At 41.7% G+C, this 25796-nt stretch overlaps 1 protein-coding gene across 4 annotated transcripts in view; it reads right to left on the reverse strand.

Moving 5' to 3' along the window:
* Positions 1-25796, reverse strand: part of CHCHD3 (coiled-coil-helix-coiled-coil-helix domain containing 3) — a 276250-nt gene that overhangs the window by 249331 nt on the left and 1123 nt on the right. For all 4 annotated transcript variants that reach the window (XM_043589550.1, XM_043589548.1, XM_043589549.1 and 1 more), the window contains exon 2: positions 14932-15019. In XM_043589550.1, coding sequence (XP_043445485.1) covers positions 14932-15019 — 88 coding nt within the window. The remainder of the gene's footprint in view (positions 1-14931; positions 15020-25796) is intronic.

The following is a 25796-nucleotide window of genomic DNA, read 5'->3' on the forward strand; positions in this document are numbered from 1 at the left end:
ACTTCACCTACATTCTACTGAGTTCCAAGTCACAATTTTAAAACAGAATAATAAATATTATAATGCAAGTCCCTAAGTGGGTACTGTCAACGTGAGAACAGGCAAAAAGATGCATTTGATGATACTTTTCAAAAATCTGACAAGATTCAAAAGTATTTTAACAGCTTTATTGGGATAAAATTCCTATACCATAAAATTTGCCCATCTAAAGTGTACAGGTTCTGCAGTTTTTAGTGACTTACACAGTCGTGCAACCATCAGCAGGCACTCTCTACCCACCTGCACCCCACCGCCCCGACCGTAGGCAACCACTAATTTACTTTGTTTCTCTGTGCTTGTGCAGGACATTTTTCATAAAAACGGGATCATATAAGATATGGTCTTCTGTGACTGGCTTCTCTCATTGAACACAATGTTCTTGAGGTCAACAGTATTTTGAAGAAGCTGGGGATGCTCATGGGCCCTTCCATTCTTAAGCACCCTCTACAGGTGAGGCAGATGCCAGATGGGTCACAGTGGGGCCCAGGGGGGGCTTTCAGGTGTGAATTCTGCCTTCCAGGAGCTTACTGAAGAGTAAAGATGCTAACACAGCTATCAATAACCCACTTATTTTATTGGCAGAAATAGTGACCACCAAGGGAAAAATACAGACAAAGTATCATGTATGTTCAGAGAAAGGCAAAGTAAACAGAATCAAGAGAAGTTCTGATAAGGTGACCTTTGAGTTGATCATATATACACACACAAATAGTTAAAATCAAGTACAGAAACATGGGGATGGAGGCATTTGCTACAGAAGTAAATCCACACTCCTTAGCTCTGTTATTCCATCCATATTTACTCGTACTCTAATCTCCCACTCAGTTTCTGCATTCTAAATAAATATAACTAGTTGTAATTCCCAGACAGCACTAAGTCCTTTATGATTCTGATGCCGCAACCACCATTTCTGCTCCCAAGAAAGAACTGCGCCCCACCTCCTTCATCATCCCCCACCATCAAATCCATTATGTGTGATAGGTAAACTCTATTCATCCTCCAATATTCAGCTCAAATATCACCACCTCTTTCATGATGTCTGCCCTGACCTCCCCAGGCAGAGTTAGTCCTTAATTCTTCATGCTACAGGTGTATCTCCATTACAGCATACACTGCATTGCTCTGCTTTATGCATCTATGAAAGCCCAGCACTTAATAGTCTCTGGCACACAGCCAGGACTAAATAAATGATTGTTGAGACTAGGGAACAGAACACAAGACAAAGGCAGAGAGGGAGACAGAAAGATTGGCAGAGCCAACCTGGTGTGTGAAAGGTGGCATTGAAGTCAGAGCCCTGGATGCCATGTTAACGAAGGGACATTTATTGATCACCTGCTATATGTCAGCACCCGTACATTATCTCATTTAGTCTCCATGGCAACCATGTGAAATCAGTCTCTCCATTTTATCCTGGAGAAAACGGAGATAACACAAGATCACACAACTATCAAATGGCAAAAGCTCTAAAAAAAAAAAAACAAATAAATAAATAAATAAAATAAATGGCAAAAGCTCTTTGAACACTAAACGTACATTGTGCATGCACGTGTGTGCACGCGCAAACACACGCACACACACGCTCTCTCTCTCTTCTATCCAAGGTAATTCAACTACAACCTTCCCATTACCTATTTGAAGAAACGGGCTCGTTTCCTCTGGAATCCTGTTCCCAAAACCACACCATCGCACTGTATCAGTGCCAGGGAAACAGAGGTGGTGACTGCAGTCAGCTTTTGCAGCCTCCATCCTGAGTCTGGTTAGCCTGGTACAAATCTTACCTCCTGCAGTACATCAGAAATAATGCTGCAGACCTGAGTACTACAGAGGTCTCTATGACAGTTCAGCTAAAAGAAGTTTACTTGGATGGAGAAGAGGGTACTCTCAATCAAAACATAACATAGCCTTAAAAAGTTTCAGTTCCAAGTCCTATAAGCAATAATGAGCAATAAAAATGAGCTATTTTTTTAAAAAATCACTGGTTTTAAATTTGATTGTCATTTCTGCAATCATCATTTTGCAAAAAGGTGAGCATGGGTTTATGAAACAATGCCTATGCCCGTAGAGCTATAATGTTTAATAGGACAGAAAAAAAATTAGAGGGAGCAATTTATCACTTGTATGTTTATCAGGCTTGGTAAAAAATTATTTTTTAATTATACAATCCATGTTTTCTCAAAAGTTTTTTATTAAAAAACTAATAAAATTTGCCAAAGGCCAAATAATCATGAAAAGAGGATTAGAATTTCCCATATTCTTGTAATAATCACTCTAAAAAGCTTCTGAGAAAAAACAGTAAAGCAACCTTTTCAGAAAAGTTTTATAAAGGTGTCACAAAGGCAGTTCATGGGTTCAATCTCATGAGATTCCCAGAAGTCAACACGTCACTTTAAAAAGTTGAAGAAACACATTGTGCCCAACGGGCGTCCAGGATGCCCCACAGCATTAAACAACAGCTGCTTAGCTAGTCTCGTTCCTCCTGCCAGTAGAGAACAAGACAGAGATGATGGGCCCTATGACGTCTGCAAGTGTGCATGCACACTGTGGATCGAAGCCGTCTCTTCTCGCTAAAAGCACAAGTTTTAAGAAGGGAAATGAATGAGAGCTGTTGGAAGTGTTTTGTTACAATAATTTGTTTACATAATTACAAGGACAACATTCAGAATCCATAACCTAGCTGGCTGAATTCATGAAACAATAAAAATGTGTTGGGGGAGTTGTCAATCTTTAATGCGGCTTTATATTTTTTATTTGGATCAAATCTATCCTCATTATGGTAATTGATTTTCTTATCATTCCTCAGGTCAATCCTCAAAAATGACATACAGCAATCAATATTTATCTTATTTTTTAAAGCAATGAGATGCCCGTTACATCGATAGCAAGACTAATTACATCTGAAGAATTTAGCCTAACTACTAAAGAAAATGGTAGGGCAAAGCCAATCTGATATAATTATATGCATTATCACTACTGCAGTATACAGCAATAAGGTGAAAATGGGATGCCTTGGCTAAATTCCCATATGAGCTAAACCAAATTCTTAAAAAGTTTAAGTGTATTTATTTTTGAGTGAGAGAGAGAGAAAGCACATACACGCAAGTGAAGGAGGGCCAGAGAAGAGAGGGAGAGAGAGAGAATTCCACACAGGCTCCACACTGCCAGAGCAGAGCCTGATGCGGGGCTCCGACTCACGAATCCCAACATCATGACCTGAGCCGAAATCAAGAGCTGGACACTTAATGCACTGGACCACCCAGGTGCCCCAGAGGTTTTTCTTTGATCACTGTTAGTTAATGCTTAGCTATCTATGTGTGTTTGAACACGCTGAGGAGCCAGCTCCCTGGTCTCCCAGTCTTCTCCACACCGGCATAAGAGGATACAAGCAGCAGATCTTCCTTCCAATCCCTAACACCTCTAAGTTCCTGAGCTTCCAGACACCAAAACCGCAGAGCTGGCCCCAGGCACTTGAGGAAGTCAATGAGAGCAGAGACCAGCCTTTCTGGAAGACAAGAGTGATAACAGTTGCGTCAGAAATGGAGATCCAGCAAGGAACAGCTGCCCAGGAAGAAGAGATGAAGAGGGCTTCTACTCCCAAGGGTTCCAGAGCACTGACAATCAGGAACACAGTAGAAGGTCCTCCTGGAGGAGGCTGCCAGGGCTGAGGAGCTGCTTTTCAAGGTCAGAGGCCGAATCTAACCTTCCTAAAACTCCTCAAATTCCAGGGCACAAAGGGACTAATGTCAGATTAAGTCTAATGCAACAGAGAAGGAAAGTGAGGATGGTACCAGAAATTAAGAGTGGAGGGTCCTTGGGGCGCCTGGATGGCTCAGTCGGTTCGGCGTCCGACCTCAGCTCAGGTCATGATCTCACAGTCTGTGAGTTCGAGCCCCGCGTCGGGCTCTGGGCTGACAGCTCAGAGCCTGGGGCCTGCTTCGCATCCTGTGTCTCCTTCTCTCTCTGCCCCTCCCCTGCTCATGCTCTGTCTCTCTCTGTCTCAAAAATAAATTAAAAAAAAAAAAAAAAAAAAAAAGAGTGGAGGGTCCTAGAGGAAAAATCCCAACTGTCTTCAGCCCTCCCCAAAACGTGGCAAAATCTAGGCACATTATTTCTCTCCAAACTAAATTAGTAACTAGGAATGGGACATGGATCGCCACATCAGCATTTCTGAATCAATCAGGGCCCTACTCCCTAGCCACTAGCTCCACAGACTGTGCTTTTCACAAGATAGTGTTCAAGAAAGGATCTCTTGCAACAGGGTTTCCTGGGATTCGCTATGGTTAAGAACTAAAACTGGCAAAGCATTACATGGACACCATCCTGGGCCTGGTGAAGACCCTCATACCCATGCCCAGTGGGACAAGTGTAAGAGAAAGATCCCTCTTCCATCTTGTGTCTAGCTGACACACGCACGTATACACATCAGGCTCCATGACCCAAATGGCTTTAGCTCGTTCATTCCACAAATATGTATTGGGCACCTAACATGATAACATAGTCACTGGGGCCTGCTGTGGGTATACAAGAGGAGTAAACAAACATTCCCTGACCCCAAAGGCTCATAATCTAGGAAGAGAGACAGACAACTAAGCCAGCAACTACAATCCAATGAAGCCCATACTCTAACAAGGATCAGTACTACAGACATAGTGATGAAAGCACAGGAGATTCTTCAAAAAGGTATCAATTTGGAAAAGTCTGTACCCAGATTATGGGAAAAAGGCTCCTGAAGAAAGAGAAATCTCCTCAGCCCTCTGAGACTTTTTTTTTTTATGTGAGTTTGCCTAATCATCTCACCTCAACAGGTCGATGCTTACCTACAGCAAACACAGACCTGTAACCGCTTTTCACCTCAGCCAAGACAGGTCAGCACCACAGCAAGACGCACCATATAAGGTGTCCTGAGAGGACACACAAGTGAAGAAAAGTTGTGGCACCTGAGAGACAGGGCTGAGTACATGGGCACCTGCAGCACTATGGGATAAGGGGAGGCACACACAGGGTGCTGGGAAGGGGCACCTAGCTCAGACCTGGAGTCAGGAAAAACTTGCTGGGGTACATGATTTCCAGCCATCTGAACAATCCGGAAGGGCTAGCCAGATAAAAGACAAGCAGGAGGTGAGGTGGGGGTGGGGCTGGGGCTGGGGAAGACAGCTGGGGGAACAGTGTTCACACATGGTCAAAAACCCAAAAGGAACACTCTAGAACATCAATATGACTAGAGTTCACCATGAGACAGGTGGGTCTGGGAGATGAGGTAGGAGATAAAGCAGCAAAGGGATTGTGCAGGACCTGCTGGCAACGTAGGAGAAATCTAGATCATCCTAAGGGGAAGAGAAGCCTCTCAGGCTTCCTTAAACAGAGGAAAGGCACAATTGGTTTCACACTCTGGCAGTGAAAACAGACTGGAAACTGCAAGACTGAAGGCCAGGAGCCGAGCAAGACACTGTTGGAACACGGCAGGGGAGAGATGATGGAAGCTGCTGGGCCAACGACCCCGCGGACGGGAGAAACCGTAAAACGTGAAACCATGGCTCTGCCCCTACTCCTCAAACACACAGGGAGGCTTGGGGTGTCCCCGTAGGACTATAGGCACAAGGGGGGCGGACCAGCAAAATGAATTAAAAAAAGAGTAAGGGGGATGAAGTGAGGAACGGAGCGGCAGCACTCACTTACCAGCCAAATGAGTCCTGACAACAAAGTCAATACACAAGGGCTTTCTGCGGCCTCTACCTCCCCACCGCACAATCTGCAAGACATCATAGCCTTGAAGTGAGGAGACAGTTACCATTATTATCCTATAAAGCAATTCCAAGCTCCAATCATTCGGTCTGGTTAATTAAAACCCATATTCCGATTAACCGCTCAGTCAGGGGGACCAGGGCGTGTAGACCCAGAACACTGTCTTAAGCATGCCACGGCAATTCTGTGAAAAAGTTTGAAGAGCCTCACTGTAATGACCCACATGGGCGCCCAACGCTTTTCAAGGAACACTCAAGTCCAGTGACAGCTGTCAACAAAGTGTCAAGTAGCCCTGGGGGCAGAACAGGTTTAAAAAGGGACTTAAAAGCACTTAGTGTTCCCGGGTAGCACTGGTTTGGCCTAATACAGAGCACTGTACCTGTGATTCTGAATAAACCAGGGAGACAGGAAAGGGTAGAGAGAAGAAATGAAATGCTGGGTCAGACTTTACTTTTTAAAATGTTTTTTTACAAGGAAACATATCATCATTGACAACAATAACCCACAATTTGGTCAATAGCCGGAAGGGTCAATGGATTGATTTTGAATACCTCAGCTTGAATTCCTCAGTTAAAGGAAAAATGTACCTTTAACACTCTCTTGGGCAACCTATTTTCAGATATCTGGGCCATCCAGATGACGCCCTCAAAGTCTATCAAATTCTAAGAAAGGCAAAAATATTGCTAATCAAGTGTTTATTTTTATAACTGGTATATTAAATTTAAATCAAAGATGGTATTTTTGTGTATTGTATGTCCTACACTTTATAAGCCAGGAGAGCTGCCTCCATAACCAACGTCGGATATTTTATTTTATAAATCCTGAAGCATGATTATAACATTTTGACTTCAGAGTCGTTTTCTCTTTGTGGTTTACGAGCCATCATTGGCGCTGACCATGATTTACTTGTTAATGCCCAAGAACAACACTTGTTCTATGAGAAAATACAATCCACTATCCCGCAATTCACTTCAGTGTCAAAATCTACCACGGCGAAAAGTGGAGCGCTTCGCTAATACACCCCTTCTCTTTCTTCCCCCGTGGTCACTGCCGTTCCTGCTTTTCAGCTCAGCTCCTGAGCACTAACTCCACGGCACCACTACACCACGAATCTACAGGATGCGATGCACCTAACAAAGCACCTCTTCTTTCCAGGAACTGAGGAACAAGTCAGGAATCTCTGGCCCACTTGATGTCAAACCCCTCGAAGCGCTAAGGCCACCAATCACAGGGCAGGGGCCTCCGAAGACGGAATAAAAAGCAGCTCAGCCAGTGGTCAGTTAACTCAGAAATCAAAGGGCAGAAGTTCTGAGTCACAGAAAAAGACTGGAAGGTGTGACTCAGTGACAGGTCAGAACCTACTCAGCATCTCTCTGTAATTCCTTGCCTCTACTGCTGGAGGTTGTTCTTTTCTGCATGCCTCCCCTCTCATCATCCCAAAATACCATGGGATATAAGCTATATTGTCAATGATTTTTTTTGTTCCATTTTTAGGAGGGAACTATTGCTCTTGATTTTAAAACAAAGTGAGTTTAAATTTGTGCTGGTTCCTCAAAAATAAATAAAACACAACAGTGACGGATCAACAGATACAGAGGAAAGTGCCCTAGATGGGGGGGGGGGGGGGACTGCCACTAACCAGCCCTGTGGCCTGAGGCACCAAGTCCACCAAGTCCTTCTTTGCCACCGCCTCTTGGATCCGCACCACGCAGAGCGGCCGTCCCTGTCTCTGATTTCCAGAGCATCCTGTCTATTATCTTTCCAGGCACCCTTTTGTATCATTTCACTCTCCGTGCTCAGAAATCATCTGCTGTGCCCTATACTGTCTCAAAAAGCTGAGGGCAACTTTGTTTATTCTTTTTCTTTTTTGCTATAGGGCCAGTTAAGGACAAATAAAAATGCTCATGGGGCTGCTTATCTTTTCATGAAAATGAAAATGGTTTTATTTAGTACTCCAGTGGAAAACATATATTCTTACCATTTACATTTGTTAAATGTAAAAATATCAATGAGAAAAATCAGCACTGCATTTTTAGCCATAACAGTGTTATTAATATCTGAGTACATTTGAACAGTAGCACCAAATGCAACTCTCTAAACTTGCACCCTAAAATTAAATGGGAATGCTCAGTAGCCACTAGGCCCTATAGGACAAAAGCCAATTCCTTAACTTCCTCAACCTTCTGTCCCATGAGACCCCCACGTGTACCCTTCATCTAAAGTATTCACACCTGTGTACTGAGTCTATGGAACACCTTTCACACCAACACCTCCACCTCCCCTGGTTACCTGCCTGCCCGAGCCCTTGACTGTCTTCTCTGAATTCCTAAAACACTTTCTATCCCTCTAGCATATTCTATCTTCCTTACATATTCATTCACCCACTCAAAAATATTAACTGAGCAGGTAAAGGGTAATAAACTAGTATTTCTCCACTACATTATAATGTTAAATAGGTTTTGACCAAACTAATAATTCCTTGAAGCCAAAGACCACTGCCATGCTAATACTTGTTGACTGAATTAACAATATGAGTTCAACCATCCATTAAACATAGACTGTGGATCTATTTTAGAACAGCATGTACTGACTAGAGAATTTGATTTAAAACCTTGAGAGGTGCCTGTGTGGCTCAGTCAGTTAAGCCTCCGACTCTTGGTTTCTGCTCGGATCATGCGGGACTCCATGCTAACGGCATGGACCCTACTTGGGATTCTCTCTCCCTCCACCTCTCTCTCTCTCTCTCTCTCTCTGCCCCGCCCTGCTCTCACTCTTGTGTGCTCTCTCTCAAAATTAACTTTTTTTTTTCATGTTTATTCTTGAGAGAGAGAGAGAGAGCGCACGCGCGTGCGCACGCACTCGCACATGCCGGGGGAGAGGCAGAGAGAGAATGAGACACAGAATGTGAGGCAGGCTCTAGGCTCTGGGCTGTCAGCACACAGCCCCTTGCAGGGCTCGAACTCATGAACTGCGAGACTGTAATCTGAGCTGAAGTCAGAAGCTTAACCTACTGAGCCACCCAGGTGCCCCCAAAATAGATAAACTTTTTTAAAAAGTTAAAATTAGTAAGTAAGTAAGTAAGTAAGTAAGTAAATAAATAAATAAATAAAGCCTTTAAATCAATAGTGTGCAGGGTGCCTGGGTGGCATCTGACTTCAGCTCAGGTCATGATCTCACGTTTTGTGAATTCAAGCCCCACTTCAGGTGAACGTGACCCCCCACTTCAGGTAAGCCCTACTTCTCTGTCTGTCTCTCTCTCTCTCTACTCCTCGTGGAATTCTCTCTCTCCCTCTCTCTTTGCCCCTCGCTCACTTGTGCCCTACCTCATAAATAAATAAATAGCATACACATAACTTCCTTTTAGGAACCGTCAGACAAATTATCTATTACAGCACAAAAAGTGCACACTTGAGACACTGACATCAACAAAGTTTCGTGTATTCAAAGTTGGAAACCTAGATTCTGTAACTTCCCTTCCATTCTTGTAACTCAAGTCAAAGGAACAAGTGCAACGTGTTTACTGTGAACTCTCGCTACTGTGTTATGTCTAAATAGGCCTTAAAGAGCTGTTTAAGAGGGCTAGATTTGGGGAGAAAAACACACAGAACATATAGATGAATCTATTTCCCTAAATTGCCTGTTGAGTTTGGGCTGTGCTATTTCCGGCTTAAATTGGTTTCCTGCAATTTGTTAAGGCTGCCAAATACTTAGTGATCTCAGTGATACACTTAACACAAATCAGCAAATCTTTCTTATTTTTCACAATGGCAAGAAATGTACAGAGAAACTTGCCCAGTGAGGATAACAATTAAAGTGAGTTATTTGTCTTTTTTCCCAGATTCATCATTTTCATCTGGTTCCTAGTGGCTTAGGAAACCAACAAATAGCCTCCTAATGTCATTTCCTGCGTGTTTTTTTCCTATTGATTTGGGGACAGTGTTCCCTCAACATCAGGTAGGGTCAAACATGAGCGGTCTGACCTCACTATAAGCCAGAAAAACTAAAGAATCAGGGTGGAAATGAAGAAAATCGATACCCAACAGTGGTTTTTAAAATCAAAACAGATGCACAATGTTAATATCGCCTTACAACAGCCTAAAAAAAAAATCAACTGGTGTAAAAGCAAACCAACATAATTGGGATAACACATAACACAGCAAAGAATTTGAGGCAGCAAGGACACAGTTAAGTTCTTTAGAGCACATTCATTTATTAAAGTGGCATTACAATCTGCTGTGTGTCACATATTATATTATTTTGCCTGAACAGCTTTACATGCAAATACTTATTGCAACGAGTCATTGATCTGGTTTAAGGTTTGGCAAAAAAAAAAAAAGTTTCAGTAAAGTCTTTAGAGGAACTCACTTTCTTATAGCATAAATTATATTCTCAAACAATATATATGACAAAACTTAGCTCCTATATACAGAAACCCTAGGGCTCTCAGTCCACCAAATACACTGTCCTATATTCACACATATGAATAGTCTAGGGCTGGTACGAATGAGACTCCTCAGAGGAAGAAGGCATTTTAATGAATATTAAAAAATTCAACTCGGGCGCCTGGGTGGCTCAGTCAGTTAAGCGGCTGACTTGGGCTCAGGTCATGATCTCGCGGTCCGTGAGTTCGAGCCCCGCATCGGGCTCTGTGCTGACAGCTCAGAGCCTGGAGCCTGTTTCCGATTCTGTGTCTCCCTCTCTCTGACCCTCCCCCGTTCATGCTCTGTCTCTCTCTGTCTCGAAAATAAATAAACGTTAAAAAAAAATTTTTTTTTAATTCAACTCACATTTAATATATAACTTACGTGACACCGAAAAATGTAGAAAAGGCTGGTGACATTTTTATCAATATGTAGACTTGAAAAATTATTTCATAACACATCTATATGATAAACCTTTAAAAACTCTATTACTGAGTATTAACTAAAACCCCCAAATGAGACAAACTCAGAGAAGAACATAAACTTTGAGGCTTTCTCCTTTTATAAACATTTCTTATTTTTAAGAAAAATAAATTTTTGTTAATTGACACAGTCATAGTCTAACTGCATTCTTAACCTAAGGGCAAGACCATTTCAAAACAGCATGTCAGATCTTAGTTCTTTTCTTGAGTTGGGTTGGAATAGATTAGGGAAATATTCTTACTCAGAGGGCCACATCCTGTACCACATCATGGTACAGACAGAAAAAGCAAGTATTTATGCAGAATGTGAAGATACAGGTGTTCCCCAGCTACTCGGAATCTAAGGAATCAATACCTCCAGGACACTTGTAACACACAGTTCAGGAAGCTATTATAAAGACTGAGGTGGGGCGCCTGGGTGGCTCAGTCGGTTAAGCGTCCGACTTCAGCTCAGGTCACGATCTCACGGTCCGTGAGTTCGAGCCCCACGTCAGGCTCTGGGCTGATGGCTCAGAGCCTGGAGCCTGCTTCCGATTATGTGTCTCCCTCTCTCTCTGTCCCTCCCCCGTTCATGCTCTGTCTCTCTCTGGCTCAAAAATAAATAAACATTAAAAAAAAAAAATTAAAAAAAAAAAAAAAAAAGACTGAGGTGAAGATAGTATACCCCAGGGAAATATTCCCGGAAGTATCCACTTACCCACAATCCTGGGGGAGCTGGGATGTGGAAAAGGCAGGCAACAAGATTCAAACACACAGCACCACTGAGCTCAGTAACTTCAGTCACATCATTGAAATCATCTGATGGAGCTCACAATGCCAAGCACTGATATATTCTAGACTACGCAACAGAACTTTCTGCAGTGATGAAAATGCCCTGTATCTGCACTGTCCAATAAGATAGCCACTAGCTGCATGTGGTTACTGAGCACTGAAATGTGACTCACGCAACTGAGGAGCTGAAACATCAGTTTTATCTCATTTTCATTAATTTTAATTTAAATCTTCACAGCCACGTGTGACTAGGGGCCAGCATTCAGAGTGTAGTTCTAGCCCGACCACCAAAACACAAGGTGGCATTCAAAGAGTTTTCAGTGCCCGGGCTGGCCACGGACCCGAGTTCATCAGTCATGTCAAACCCAGAAATGGGAAGGGACAGACGCCTCAGCACAGCCAGGGTGCATCACGATGTCAGGTCATGCTCTGCAGGTCAGACCATGAGCATTCACAGAAAGCCTCCCTACCCACATCCACTCTCTCAAAAGTACCAGTTCAAGAAACCAACCCAAGCAGGAAAACACTTTCTCTCCTCCAATGCACTACTGAATGAGAACTAATGTGGGGAAAAGCTAGAAGATGCAACAATCACTTACAGATAGAAGGTTCTTTCCTAAATTCAAGCAGCACATCACTAAAAGGGAGCTCTTTCCCTCCAACTAGTTTCTGTCACATCCTTTCTACAAATGAAGCCAGGTGCCATTCAAATTATAATAAACAGGGTGGTTAACAGCATCTGCTCTGGACTCAAACAGACTTGAATTCAACTGTCACCTCCATTGCTTACCAGCTTTGGGACTCTGGGCAAGATAACTAATCATGTCAAGTCTCCATTTCCTTCTATATAAAACAGGTTAAAAACAGTCCCTCCCTCACAGGGTTATAAGGATTAAATGAGATAAGACATAGAAAGGATTTAGCACAGTATCAAGCATGCAAATGACATTTAAGGATTATTTATCACTATTCCATCATTACTTCATTGTCTTCATCATCACCATTATCATCCTCTCTCCCTAACACTGTAGGAAGGAAAGAAATCTACCCAGAAAAAAATCATATTGTAGAACAAATTCCAATTTAAAAAATATCCACACATCGGGGCACCTGGGTGGCTCAGTCGGTTAAGCATCAGCTTTAGCTCAGGTCATGATCTCGTGGTTTGTGAGTCCCACATAGGACTCTCTGCTGTCAGCTTGGAGCCCACTTCGGATCCTCTGTCCCCATCCATCTCTGCCCTTCCCCTGCTGATTCTCTCGCTCTCTCAAAATAAATAAAGTTTAAAAAAAAAAAAATCCACATATCAAAAGTTATTCTTAAGCCAAAATACACTTAATTTTAGTATCTTTCTAGGTTTCTCATACTATGCTTCTATCTTTCTTATCATCTTCTTATATACTTAGTTGTTTCTGCCCAAAAACCCAAAACTTTTTGAAAGGAGAGGAGTTTTGTGTGTGTGTGTCCTCTCAAAACAACTAGCTTAATTATTTGCACAATAGTGGACAGTCAATAAAGTAAATGCCACCTGAATTAAATTTATAGAATTATATTCCAAAACGATCACGAGTAGCTACTTTCAAAATGGATAATGGGATCACCCTAAATTAATTCAACACTTAAGCACTAGGAACTATCCTAGAAGCTGGGAATTCAGTTGTGAAAAGACAAGGGACCATGTCCCTGGAGCTTACCTTCTGGAGGAGATGGCAGTCACCAGACACAAGTAAAAGAAAGACGGTAGGAAATGATAAATGATGAGATGAAAAACACAAAGGGTCCAGTCATGGTGTGCCTCAGAGGCCAAGGAAAGCAGTTCAATTTATATTCCGTGTACCATGGAGAGCCACCACTGGGATGTGACCTGGACTGATCAATTTTTTTTTGAGATTGCTAAGGCTTCTGTGTGCATGGCAAAGTGTAAAGGGACAAGAGAGGAAATAGGGAACCAGTTAAGAGGCTCTCAGACGGCAAGGTGAGAGGCACTGGTTGTCTAGGTCGGTGCTACAGCAGAACAGACAGATGTGAAAGGGTCACATCCCCATGTGTTGCAGAGATGGATGGGACGAGACTGGCTAATGGCCCAAAGTAAGGAGTAAGGATAGCATGGGGCCCAGGTTTAGGGCTTGACCACCTGTGCCATTTACTGGGAAAGATGGAGAAAAGCAAGGCTGGGGAAGATCAAAGAGGCTTACTTTGGATATGTTACGTTGAAGATCTGTAAGCAGAGACTTCAAGTAGGCATTGTCTAAGTTTTGTTTCAAGGAGATTAGTCAGAGCTAGTGATACAATTATGGGAGTCACGGGCACCTGTATTATGATTCAAAAGCCACTGAACTGGGGGAAATTACTTAGCGGAAATCAGCAAAGACAACTAGGCAGAAGACTTGGGAAGAAAACCAGGAGTGTGTGTGGTCCAGAAGCCAAAGAAAGGGTTTCTGGCAAGGAGGGAGTGGTCACTTCCTAATGTTAATGAACTGTGACCCCCTCTTAATGCTCCCACTAAACAAGAAGATTCATTAACAGCAAGAACTATTACTTATTCATTATTTCTTACTCAACTATTTCTTACTCATCTCTTACCCTCTGCTTTAAAAAACGTTATCAGAAGCTCAATTCATGGTATAACTAATGATTGCTAAGAAAGTCAAGACTATGCCCAGGTGAATAGCATCTGGGCAGCATTTCATCTTTCTCAGTGTATCTCAGTCTGGAGGCAGATTTGCCACACGATACCCTTTCCAATAAATACAGAAACTACTTAGTCCAAGATTAACCATCTCGATTATTTTCCCATTGCCATTTTCCGAATAAACAGAGTGTCCATCCATCACACTGAGTAGCACAAGAACAGTACCACACACATAGCAGGTGCTCAATAAACTATCTGTTGGATGAAGAAACGGATGGGATAGGGGAGAGCAAAGAAAAGAGAAAGAGTCTCTTATTCCACAGGATCCACAAATAAAATGAGGCTTAATAATCATCTGTAGATTTCATTTAACATCTTGTTTTCATCAATAATTAAGACTGAGAAGAAAGAAACTGTTTATAAACTTAGAAGAAGTCTACTGGAAAATGAAAGCATTAGGGATATTCACAATTTGGAAACAGTAAGTCGATATGTTCTAAGTTCAATATTTTATTATAAATGTTTATTCCTAAATCTCTAATATTCCTACATGTAATCCATTTTATACAGATATTATGAAGTAACCTGCCAAAAGTTAATAAAGGGTTCAGAAGCTGGCTGAGAAAAAAAAATTGTTCCCAAGACTGTTTTGCAAGTAGATTCATTCTCCTTTTAGTGCAAATGTCTTAAAAGAAACCCTGGTACTGATTTCTAACATTGCATATAAAAAGCCGAACACCCAAATAACAATAGACACAGAGGAGTGTAGAAGAAGTTGACAACCAAGTAAACTTTTATCGCTTATAATTTTTCTACTAAAAATTCTAAAATTAAAATTCTGAAATACCTGAGGCACCATAAGCGCCAGAATACCGCTGAGACTTCGAACCAGATGGGGAGGTTTCCTTCATACGATCAATCACATTTTCTGAAAGCTGAAAAGGCAACATCAAAATAAAATCAATTATAAAAAAAAAAAGGAAAGAAAGAAAACAGTACAATAGCACCCAAGTAATTTAGTCATCCATATCAATATGTGTAACGAATGGCCTAAAGAAAGCTAATAGCTATAAAACTGAAAGCAAGGAAGAAAAGTTTTAAGATATCAAGATGCACCCTACAGCGCTACTTTATTTCTTCTAATGCACTGCTAATTGCGCATTATAAATACCTCCTGTCCTCATTTTATACAGTGCACTAAATTCATCTCTGAGAAAACGTAAGCCGAGAAAACGCCTTTGACTTTCCTCCCCTAATCCTACAAATTAATTTATGCAAGCAACAGGTCTTAGTTCCTTCCTTCCTTCCAGTCTCAAAGGAAATGGTGTCCCTCCATCCCTCCTGTTCAGGCTAATCACAAACAACTGCTCTTTCAACAGAGTCTATTATGCAGCTATCCTGTGCCAGGAACCAGGCTAGACTTGGGGTATTCAATAGTCATCAAGTTGCATAAAGTGGGTTAGAGGAAACAATCATCAGGCATTTAAATATAACAGGAAGAGCATTGCCTATGTCAGCTGGCCTAGAATGGAAGTATACAGAAGGCATAATGGACAGGACATCTAGCCAGGCTTTGGGCATGGGGCCGGGACTGGGAAAGATAAGCAGGTGTTAGGAAGAGAAGGGGATAACAGTACTCCAAGAAGAGGGAAACACATGGCGGTATAGATGAGAAACAGGGCTTGCCACCATCAGACGTTAAGTGCAGATAACAAGTAGGCAGTTGGCAGTAAGGCAGAGGCTCTGAGGAACACTCAGGCCTGGAAGGTCTGAGAGTCATCAGTCCCTGAATTACTATTGTACCGTTCTTTTTATTTTCTTTATTGCACTTACCACTATCTGATGCATTGTTTGCCTGCCTTTTACACTAGAAAGGAAGTTCCATGAAAGCTAGCATTTGGATGTCCTATTATATCCCCAGAGCCTCAATAAGCCTGGTTAATTGAGTGAATGGCTAAAGAAATGACTGAAACAATATGTGAATGAATGAAGAATGGCTGAAGCACGAAACTGGGGAGAGGGCACAGTGAGAGAAGATGGACAGGGAAATAAGATTTTGGATTCTGAAGAGTCCTAGCAAACCCATGAAGTGAAACAGTTTGAACTTGATCCTGAGGGCAACTAGGCACAATCGAAGGGTTTTAAGCAGGATAATGACAAGATCAGACTTACATTTTAGAAAGATCACTCTAGCCACTGCGTAGAGAACAGATTGGAGGGGGACAAGAACAGAAGCAGGAAGTCCCCTGAAGGAAGCTAAAGGACCAATTAAGAAGCTATTAAGCATATGTCCACACAAAGATTTGTGCAGGGATGTTCACAGCAGCATCAGTCATAATATAGCAAGAGCGGAACCACGCAAATGTCCGTCTGCAGGCAAACGGATAAACAAAACATTATGTATCCATACGATGGAATTCAATTCAGCAGTAAAAAGAAGTGAAGTTCTGCCACATGCTACAATATGGATAGATCAAAACAACAATTAAGGGAAGAAAGCCAGATACAAAAGGCCACATATTATATAATTTCATTTATATGAAATGCCCAGAAAAAGGCAACTCTGCGTAGATAGAAAGTAGAGAAATAGATGCTTACGGCTAGAGTAGGAATGGGGATTAACTATAAATGAACACGACAGATCTTACTGGGGTGATGAAAATGTTTTAAAACTGGATTGTGCTGGGGCGCCCGGGTGGCTCAGTTGGTTAAACGTCCGAGTTCAGCTCAAGTCATGGTCTCACAGTCTGTGAGTTCGAGCCCCACATCGGGCTCTGTGCTGACAGCTCGGAGCCTGGAGCCTGCAGCCTGCTTCGGATTCTGTGTCTCCCTCTCCCTCTGCCCCTCCCCTGCTCATGCTCTGTTTCTCTCTGTCTCAAAAATAAATAAAAACAAAACAAAAATTCTTTTAAACTGGATCGTGCTGGGGCACTTGGGTGGCTCAGTCGGTTAAACGTCCAACTTCAACTCAGGTCATGATCTCACGGTTTAGGAGATCAAGACCCGCATCAGGCTCTGCACTGCAGAGCCTGCTGGGGATTCTCTCTCTCTCCCTCTCTCTCTTTCAAAATAAATATAATTTTTAAAAAATTAAAAATTAAGGGGCGCCTGGGTGGCGCAGTTGGTTAAGCGTCCGACTTCAGCCAGGTCACGATCTCGCGGTCCGTGAGTTCGAGCCCCGCGTCAGGCTCTGGCTGACAGCTCAGAGCCTGGAGCCTGCTTCCGATTCTGTGTCTCCCTCTCTCTCTGCCCCTCCCCTGTTCATGCTCTGTCTCTCTCTGTCCCAAAAATAAATAAACGTTGAAAAAAAAAATTTTTTTTTTTAAAATTAAAAATTAAAAAAAAAACTGGTTTGCGCTGATAGTTGCACAACTTGGTAAATTTACTAGAAAGTGCTGTATACAGAAAACAGGTGAATTTTATAATATGTGAAATACACAATAAAGTTGTTTAAAAAAAATTATTAGCCATCCAAAAGGAACACATTCAAAGATATTTAGGATTAAAATAGCTAACATTCACTGAGTGCTTATTATGTGCCAGGCGTTACACTAAAAACACTTTCCTCATTTAATCCTCACCTATCATATGAGACAGACACTTCTCCACTGTATAGGTGAGAATGTGAAGCCCAGCCAGACTAAATAACTTGCCTGGATTTTATATTTTATCAGTAATGGAACCAGAATCAAACCCAGGAAGTCTGAGTCTCAAGGTCCCACTCAGGTACCCCGCTTTATTGCCAGACCTGGTGTCTGACTAGCCATGGAAGTGAAGCAGAAGTCATCAGAACAGCCAGGTTTGTGAGTTGTGTAAGTGGGTGATCCCCCTCCTCTATCCGCAAAGACCTCCTTCCAACTTCCACGTCCTTGACTCACCACCATCTAGCTTATAACCCAGTACAGTGGTGCTCTTGTAAAAGTCACCAATGACCAAATAATCTTTTGTGTTTATATTTATACAACTAACTTACACGGCTTCCCTTTAGCTTCTAACACCTGCGGTCACTCTCCTCTTCTGGAAATGTCTCCAGTGGCCTTTCTGACCACCCACCATCCTGACAGCCCTAGAGCTCTGGCCACATCTTATTTGTTTAGCAGGCTTCCCCTTCTCACCTACCCTTAGATGCCAGAGGTCCACATACCCTCCCTTGTCTTTATTCACTTCTCACTCTCAAAGCTCTTGTTGGCAATCTCATCCACTCCCTTGATAACTGTGTTGATGAATGAATGAATTCTAAATCCTTCATGTCCCAAAAACTAAACCTATACATTGAACTGCCTAATGGACACCTCCTCTTGGACAGACCACAAGCCCCTCAAACCCAACATCTCCTAAATTGAATTCATATTTGTCAAAATCTCTCCATCTTCTTGCTTTCCTAATCTCATTAATGACACCACCTCCATCCAACTTTCTGAATCAGAACAAAGGACTTACCCTGACTCTTCGTTCTCCCTCGTCCTCTGAGCCATGAATTCTTCAACCACTAAATATCTACTTATTGCAACATTCCTTCTCCCGTCCCAATTCCCCTGCCCTAATTCATGGCACCATCAATAACCTTCTTAAAACACAAATCTGATTATGGTAACTCCCTGCTTCAACTCCTTCATACCTTCTGTTGACAGAAAAGTCCAAATTCTTCTGCAAAGCACCCAAGACTTCCTCATCATTTGGTCATGGCCTAACTCTCCAACCTCAATTTCCACAGCCTTTCCCTTAATACTTCATACCTTGTTTCCCCACCTCCATACTGGCTACTTATTTGATGCCATTGCTTTGCCTTTAAAACACATGGCTCTATTGCCTTCTCCCCTGGCCCTGGGGGAGGGAATCACCTTTCAAAATCCAGTTCAAACATCCCACAGCCTTCTCTGACCAAATCAGTTCCCCACTCCATTCCAACTCTGCTTACCCAAGGGCTACCCTTATTTGTGCCCCACGATACCTTGCACAAATCTCCAAAGACAAAACAAGTATTTTCCTTTCAACAAAACTGTGTGCTCCTGTATAGTACTGAATCATTCACCAAATGTTCCCTGCAAGACATCAGTGAACAAAACAGTTTGTACCTGAGCAGTTACTTGTATCTCAGGACCCAAACCGGAATGCAGGGGGAGACAGGTAAGGGAAAGACTACAGCTCAAAAGCTGGCATCTTTGGAGGAAAATCCCAAGGCTCTTGGAAGAGAAATCGAAGTTAGAAAGGACAATGTCAAGGGACTTTCTATTTGAAGATGTCAGGGCCACTTGCATCTTTTGTAACAACTGACAGCCACTGACGTTGCTGTTGAAACTCATCTGCAAAGCTGAGATACATCTTAGGAAGAAACCCTTTAAGACTGACTGACTATAATCCTGAGTAACAAACAGTTTCTGGTAGCATCAGGATAAGCGGTAACCCCCCAATCTCTAGGCCAGTGCTTTCTCTGTTAAACAACACACCCCTACAATCCTATGTGACAAAATAAATTCACTTCCTCTTAAGGAGGTAAAATGAGCCTAAGTTTTAGAATCTTAAAACTATTTTAACTGATACATAATGTATATAAAGCTCATTCAATATATAATGTAATATACTACACATTATGTATATTTATAGACTATTTAAATTAGTATGCCATATTACATATATATCACATATCATACACTATTATACATCACATATGGTATGTTACATATTTAACATAATTTGTGTTCAAAGCCAATCACCTAAGGTTATTTTGACACACGTAATTTTATATGTTAATTTATATTTCTATTGCTCAGGCCAGTCAAAGAACTACAACTACACTAAATATATATCCTACACAATCAGAAAGTGAATGTGTTTGCTAAAAACCAAGTGTTACCTATAAACCTGCACCTGTATTGGGCACAGGCTACCCTTTCTTCTAAATATCACTTCGTCCATTTCTCACCCAAATTCATACATTACCATTACCTATTGCTACTTTCAAAATGAATACGACAGAAAGTTCTTCCAGTGACTAAAGCAGCTTCAAAAGTATTATCCCTTTAGAGTAAAACTAAAGGCTGACCCAAATAGAGGAAAAAGCACGGGCCACCTCCTGGCTATACAATCCTAAGGAAGTCCTCTCCAGGGGCCTCACTTTCCTCATCTGAAACTGAAGAAGGCCTACACCCAGGGTTTTAGGGAGGATTACCTACACACATACTTGGTAAAAACTTTACCAGCAATACGGCTCCAGCCATGGGGACTTGGACTGATCCTGTCATCATGTTCGTCCACCAGCTCATCAGAGCTTGGGCTGAGCTCCTCGGCTACCCGGTGCATGAAGACCAGGGCTACAGCTATTGCCAGTGGCAGCTGCCTAAGTCCTAAAACGATTACATAAAGCTCTCATTTGTCCCTACCCATGCATGCTCTTTGGGTAAAGTGTACTGTCTCTTTCAGCCTGATCACTAAGTCTTTTTATTTATTTTTGTGGCTTATCTGATGCCTCAAAACTTGCTACTTAATGTCAAATTCTTACATCAACTCCAAACATTCCCCAATGTGGTCTTTGATTGTATTTCAGTAAGTGTATAAGCATGTCATGTCCAAAGCAGCACAATTCATCTTTTGAGTTGATAAACACATCGTAAAGTTGTGTTGGGCATCAACCTCCCTGTTTTGTTCTTAAAATTTTTGTCATTGGATCCTTAGGCCCTTCCAAAGGCACATCCACGGCAGCCTATGGTTGCAACTCTGCGTACTCCAAGCATGATTCACCCTACCCCAGGCCGTTCTCAGCTATGCTGATACACGGCAATTGCCGTGCTGTGTTATCCTCTGTATTTCCAGTGAACACAAGCTGAGCTGACCTTCCAGGTGCAGAAATGGGTTCATACCTGCACCCTCCCCTCATCTCCTCTGGGAACCGGGGTACTCGTGAAGCAGTTGACATGTCAGGGTTACACCCGCAATCTGTAGCTTTAGAACAACTCTTCTTTGTGATGTGAACAGACCCAAAAGGGATCAGAGGTAGAACATAAGCTTCTGCAAGAGCTGGAGAAGCAGCCCTCTGTAAGAGAAGCAGCTACTTCAGGAAACATCTTCCCTTAAACAGGGTACTTCTTTTAGAAAAGCTTCTGTCCTATTTAAAGATCTATAGCTACTATACCTGCTTTCTAGACCTCTCTGTACTTACTCCCCAGCAAGGCAAATATCATGTGCAATCTACAAAAAGTATTTGCAGCAAACAATGGCAAACTCTCTCTCTCTCTGACACACACACACACACACACACACACACACACACTGGAATCATGCCCGGAGGTCCCTGGACTCAGGGGCCCATGGATTAATGCCTCAGCTGTATGCAACTCTCTGCTTGTTGCAGTGTTCTAGGCAGAATCTATAGCTCACAGATTTACAATAATCTGTGAACTAAAAGAACCACTGTTCTAACATGACAGATGACTTAGAGAAGGGCCTGCCAACATCGCAGAATTCCATCCACTGACTTTGATTATCTGCCCTATTCTCTACTGATGCTAAAGACAAATTTATGTAAATGGGGCTTCCGAAGCTCTGAACCACTCACCACACCAACATGTGCTCCAGAGAGGAGGAAAAGAGGTGTATCATATCCTACAGGGTTCGCTGTGGAACTCAAATCTTCCCACCCACCTTGACTGGTCTTATCTAAAACGAGCACAGATAGGGGCTCCTAGGTGGCTCAGACAGCTAAGCGTCCGACTTCGGTTCGGGTCATGATCTCACGGTTCCTGAGTTCGAGCCCCGCATCGGGCTCTGTGCTGACAGCTTGGAGCCTGGAGCCTGCTTCAGATTCTGTGTCTCCCTCTCTCTCTGCCCCTCCCCTGCTCACGCTCTGCCTCTCTCTCTCTCTGTCTCTCTCTCTCAAAAATAAATAAACATTAAAAAGTAATAATAAAATAAAATGAGCACAAATACACCACTCACCAATCTAGAATCCAGTATTTTCAGAAACAGAAGGCTGCGTGAGATGGACAAAGTATTTCCACTTCCAAGGAACAGAATAAGAGGGGAGCTCCTAAGTTACCCTTCTCCAAGAGGTAAAGTTTGCAACCACATGAGACAAATAAATCACACCCTCACCTCCGTAATAGTTTTTCTCATCTCTTCCAGATGCATCTTATCCAAAAGATTAAAGGAGCCAGACCCATTTTTCTCGCTCGGTCTTGCTTCCACGTAGGTCATTTTCTGTGAGAGTACTGGTTTGCTTTTTGTTAAATTACCATTTTAAGACACGGGCTCCAAAAAATTACATTATTATTTATAAGCTGTTACTCCTAAACAATTAAGGGCATGGCAAGGGAGGGAGAGATACACAGATAAATACAGTAATTTTTAGCTTATGTTTGTAATTTGCCACAAACATTTCTTTGCATTTGTCACTAGTGGAAATGAACTTCTACTACCTGCATAAAATCTTAGAAATCTTTAAAAAGAAAAGTCCTAGAAAGTTTAACAGGGTACTCTGCCCAAGAGAGTCACAGATGCTAAACTGCAAAGGTACCAATCATCCACCAGTTAGCTGAATTACCTAGACAACATCCTTCCACACTCCCCATGACTGACTGGACTTGCTGCCTCTGCTAATATACACTCTCCGGAATCCTCAAAAACATCTCACGTTAAATAATCTTTTCAGTTAGAGGCTCCCAACTGCCAATACTTCCCCAAAGCATTAGTTGTGTTCCATGTGAGTATCCACACTACCACATGTATGGCTCCCATGAATTTCAGCTTGCAACTTCAAGGCCAGTTGCAGAGACTCATTTATGCCTGGAAAGCATGATAAATATTACTTTGAAAATGATACTCATTGAAGTTGACATTTGCTCTGGAAGAGTTCACTCAAGCTTTGATGTTTCAGATAAACCAGTGGAAGACTGAGTGGTAAGCATGCCTTCCGAGCAGGCACAGCAGGTGCTCAGAAAAATCCTATTAAGCACATGTAATATGAGTAATGAAAATGCTTGGTCTTTCTATCCCTAGAAATTATTTTAGACTTGGAGAGGAAGGCAAGGAAAGAAGGTGGCCTTTCATCCAACCATGAGTTGTTTCAGATTAGAAGTTGAAATAAGGTGTAAGATTATGGGTGATTTTATGCAAGTGGGGGGAAAGCTATCAATTGCTAAGGATAAAGGAAATAAACAAGACCCTATAAATACCATGAAAATAACATGTCGTAGGTGAGAATAAACTTTAAACTTAAAATTGTAAGTAGGTCCTTTAATTGCTAGCCATTGAGGACCTCAGCAAGAAAAATCTAGACAAACATTATCAATAAACACAGCCTAGTTACTGAAAGCCTGATATTGTTTGCTAAGTGCAACACTTCCTATATTAAGATAAATGAAGATGAAATTACTATCCTTATCAGTGGAATGCAGAATTGGTTTTCCAGCAGTGACTGAGTCCATGAATCGCTCCTATGCTCTCATTTCTTACGAGTGAGGACATAAATATTAGACATTGGGCAAATTTGGAATGTTTTCTTCAGCCAAGTTGAACCACCTATCTGCAGTTCAACATTGAAGCGTGGACCTCATCGGCACCATGTTTTAATCAACTGAGCTAAAACCAGTAACTCACTTATGATACTGAGATTGTTGCTTATCCTTCCCGGTGCCTCACAGGAAAACAAGACGAGTCTTTCGAGCTAAGAAAAATACAGAAATCAGCTGAAAAAATATACAAAATGCCTAAAGAAAAAAATCACATAGACAATCAGCTGCAGAACTCAGGACTCCTATTTCCCCGTCCACATCTTTAGGTATGCCGTGAGAACACAACATGCTCTAATTTTTAAGTTCAATATAACTTTATATATCCATTCCCTTGAACAGCTCTAATAATAGCTATTACTCATATAAGTAGTAAACACTGTCAAAATACTAAATGCCTATATACATTGTCAACTTTCTCACCAGTAGTGCTTGATACATAAGTATTTCAAGCAGGCTACAGTATGCAGACATACTAAACAAGGAAACACAGGGGCGCCTGGGTGGCGCAGTCCGTTAAGCGTCCGACTTCAGCCAGGTCATGATCTTGCACTCTGTGAGTTCGAGCCCCGCGTCAGGCTCTGGGCTGATGGCTCAGAGCCTGGAGCCTGTTTCCGATTCTGTGTCTCCCTCTCTCTCTGCCCCTCCCCCGTTCATGCTCTGTCTCTCTCTGTCCCAAAAATAAATAAACGTTGAAAAAAAAATTTATAAAAAAAAAAAAATAAAAAAAAATAAACAAGGAAACACAGTCAAAAGTGACTTGTCCAGGGCCACAGAGCCTAGTGAGAGGCAGAGCTAGGACTAAACCCAGGTCTGCCTGGTTCCAAAGCAAGTGCTCTCTCCACTATACTACATAGCACCTCCAAAGAATCTTCAAATATTAGATGTGATGGAACCTTACAAAAATGGCTGCTTTTAGAAAATCTACAATGTGCCCCATGTTTTAAATACCTTACCTCAACTTCTTACCAAATATAAAAAAGTGACTTGTCCAAAGCCACAGACTAATAAATGCCTACTCTGAGACTTAAAACCGAGGTCTGTTTAACTCTGACTGATGCTCTTTTGACCGTGACCTCAAAGAACTCAGACTGACCCCCGAATACTCAACAATTCAAGAGCGTGCCATTTTTAGAGGAAAATGCGATGGGTTGACTATGGCTACAAGAAATTTATAGTGCCACTAGACTCACAGAATTTCAGAACTTGAAAAGCTCAGAGATCTTAGAGATGTACTCAAGCCCCATCATTTTGCAGATGAGAAAACCAAAGCTCGGAATGATGCAAACTGTCCTTGAAAAAGAAGGATTTGAAGCAACTGGGAGAACACTGCAAGGGCATTCCAGGTGAAGGGTAGATCCTGAAGAAAAGTAAAGCGTAGAGGTCAAAAGGAGCATGGTGTGTGCTTGGATTATTATAAATAAAGTGCGCTCTGTGAGAAAGGAAAAAAAAAAAATAGAATACAGCTGTCAAGCTGAGCAGCCAAAAGACACAGCTTCTTTTATTTAAAAAGTTTAGAAAAAGTTTTTTAAACAATCTCTCCATTTTAGTCTATTATATACCCCTATCATCATACTTACCCTATTTAACCTTACCTAATATTTGATATTAACCTCTGTGCTGTGGCCAAATTTTCTTTTAATTTAGTTTGCTCTCATCACTGTGTCTGTACTAGAGCATGAGAATAATGATTTATACATTCTTCTGGCCAATGTTTTCTCACCCAAAATTTGTTTCCTCTTACTCTTCTTTTTCACTCTCTGGTATGGAACAATTAAAGCCTCAAGCAAGATTAAACAAATCTCTGCATAAAACTCAGAGTTTATAGTAGTTTTTATTTCACTCCAAAGAGTACCAACTAAACCACAACAATGCAAGGCAGCCTCAGACATTCTATTACAAAATGTGGCACTATCATTAATTAATATAAAGAAATGGTGGTCACAGACCAAAAACTGAGTTCAACAGTCTGAGTTTCTATAAAGAAAACTTTAATAAATTCTTCTCAAGGTAACAGTCTCACAGTAAAAAGTTTGTAAACACTGTAAATATTTAAGAAATTTTATTTCCTGATAACATGCTAAAAATAATTGATACATTTCATTTACTTGTGCTGGCGGTGTAATTACAGAGAAAGAAAAATAAAAGATATTATAAAACGTTCAGAAGTGAAATCGCTTTATTTACTAGGTTCAGGCATACTTTCAAA

This window comes from Prionailurus bengalensis, chromosome A2 (genome assembly GCF_016509475.1).
Source record: "Prionailurus bengalensis isolate Pbe53 chromosome A2, Fcat_Pben_1.1_paternal_pri, whole genome shotgun sequence".
Lineage (NCBI taxonomy): Eukaryota > Metazoa > Chordata > Mammalia > Carnivora > Felidae > Prionailurus > Prionailurus bengalensis.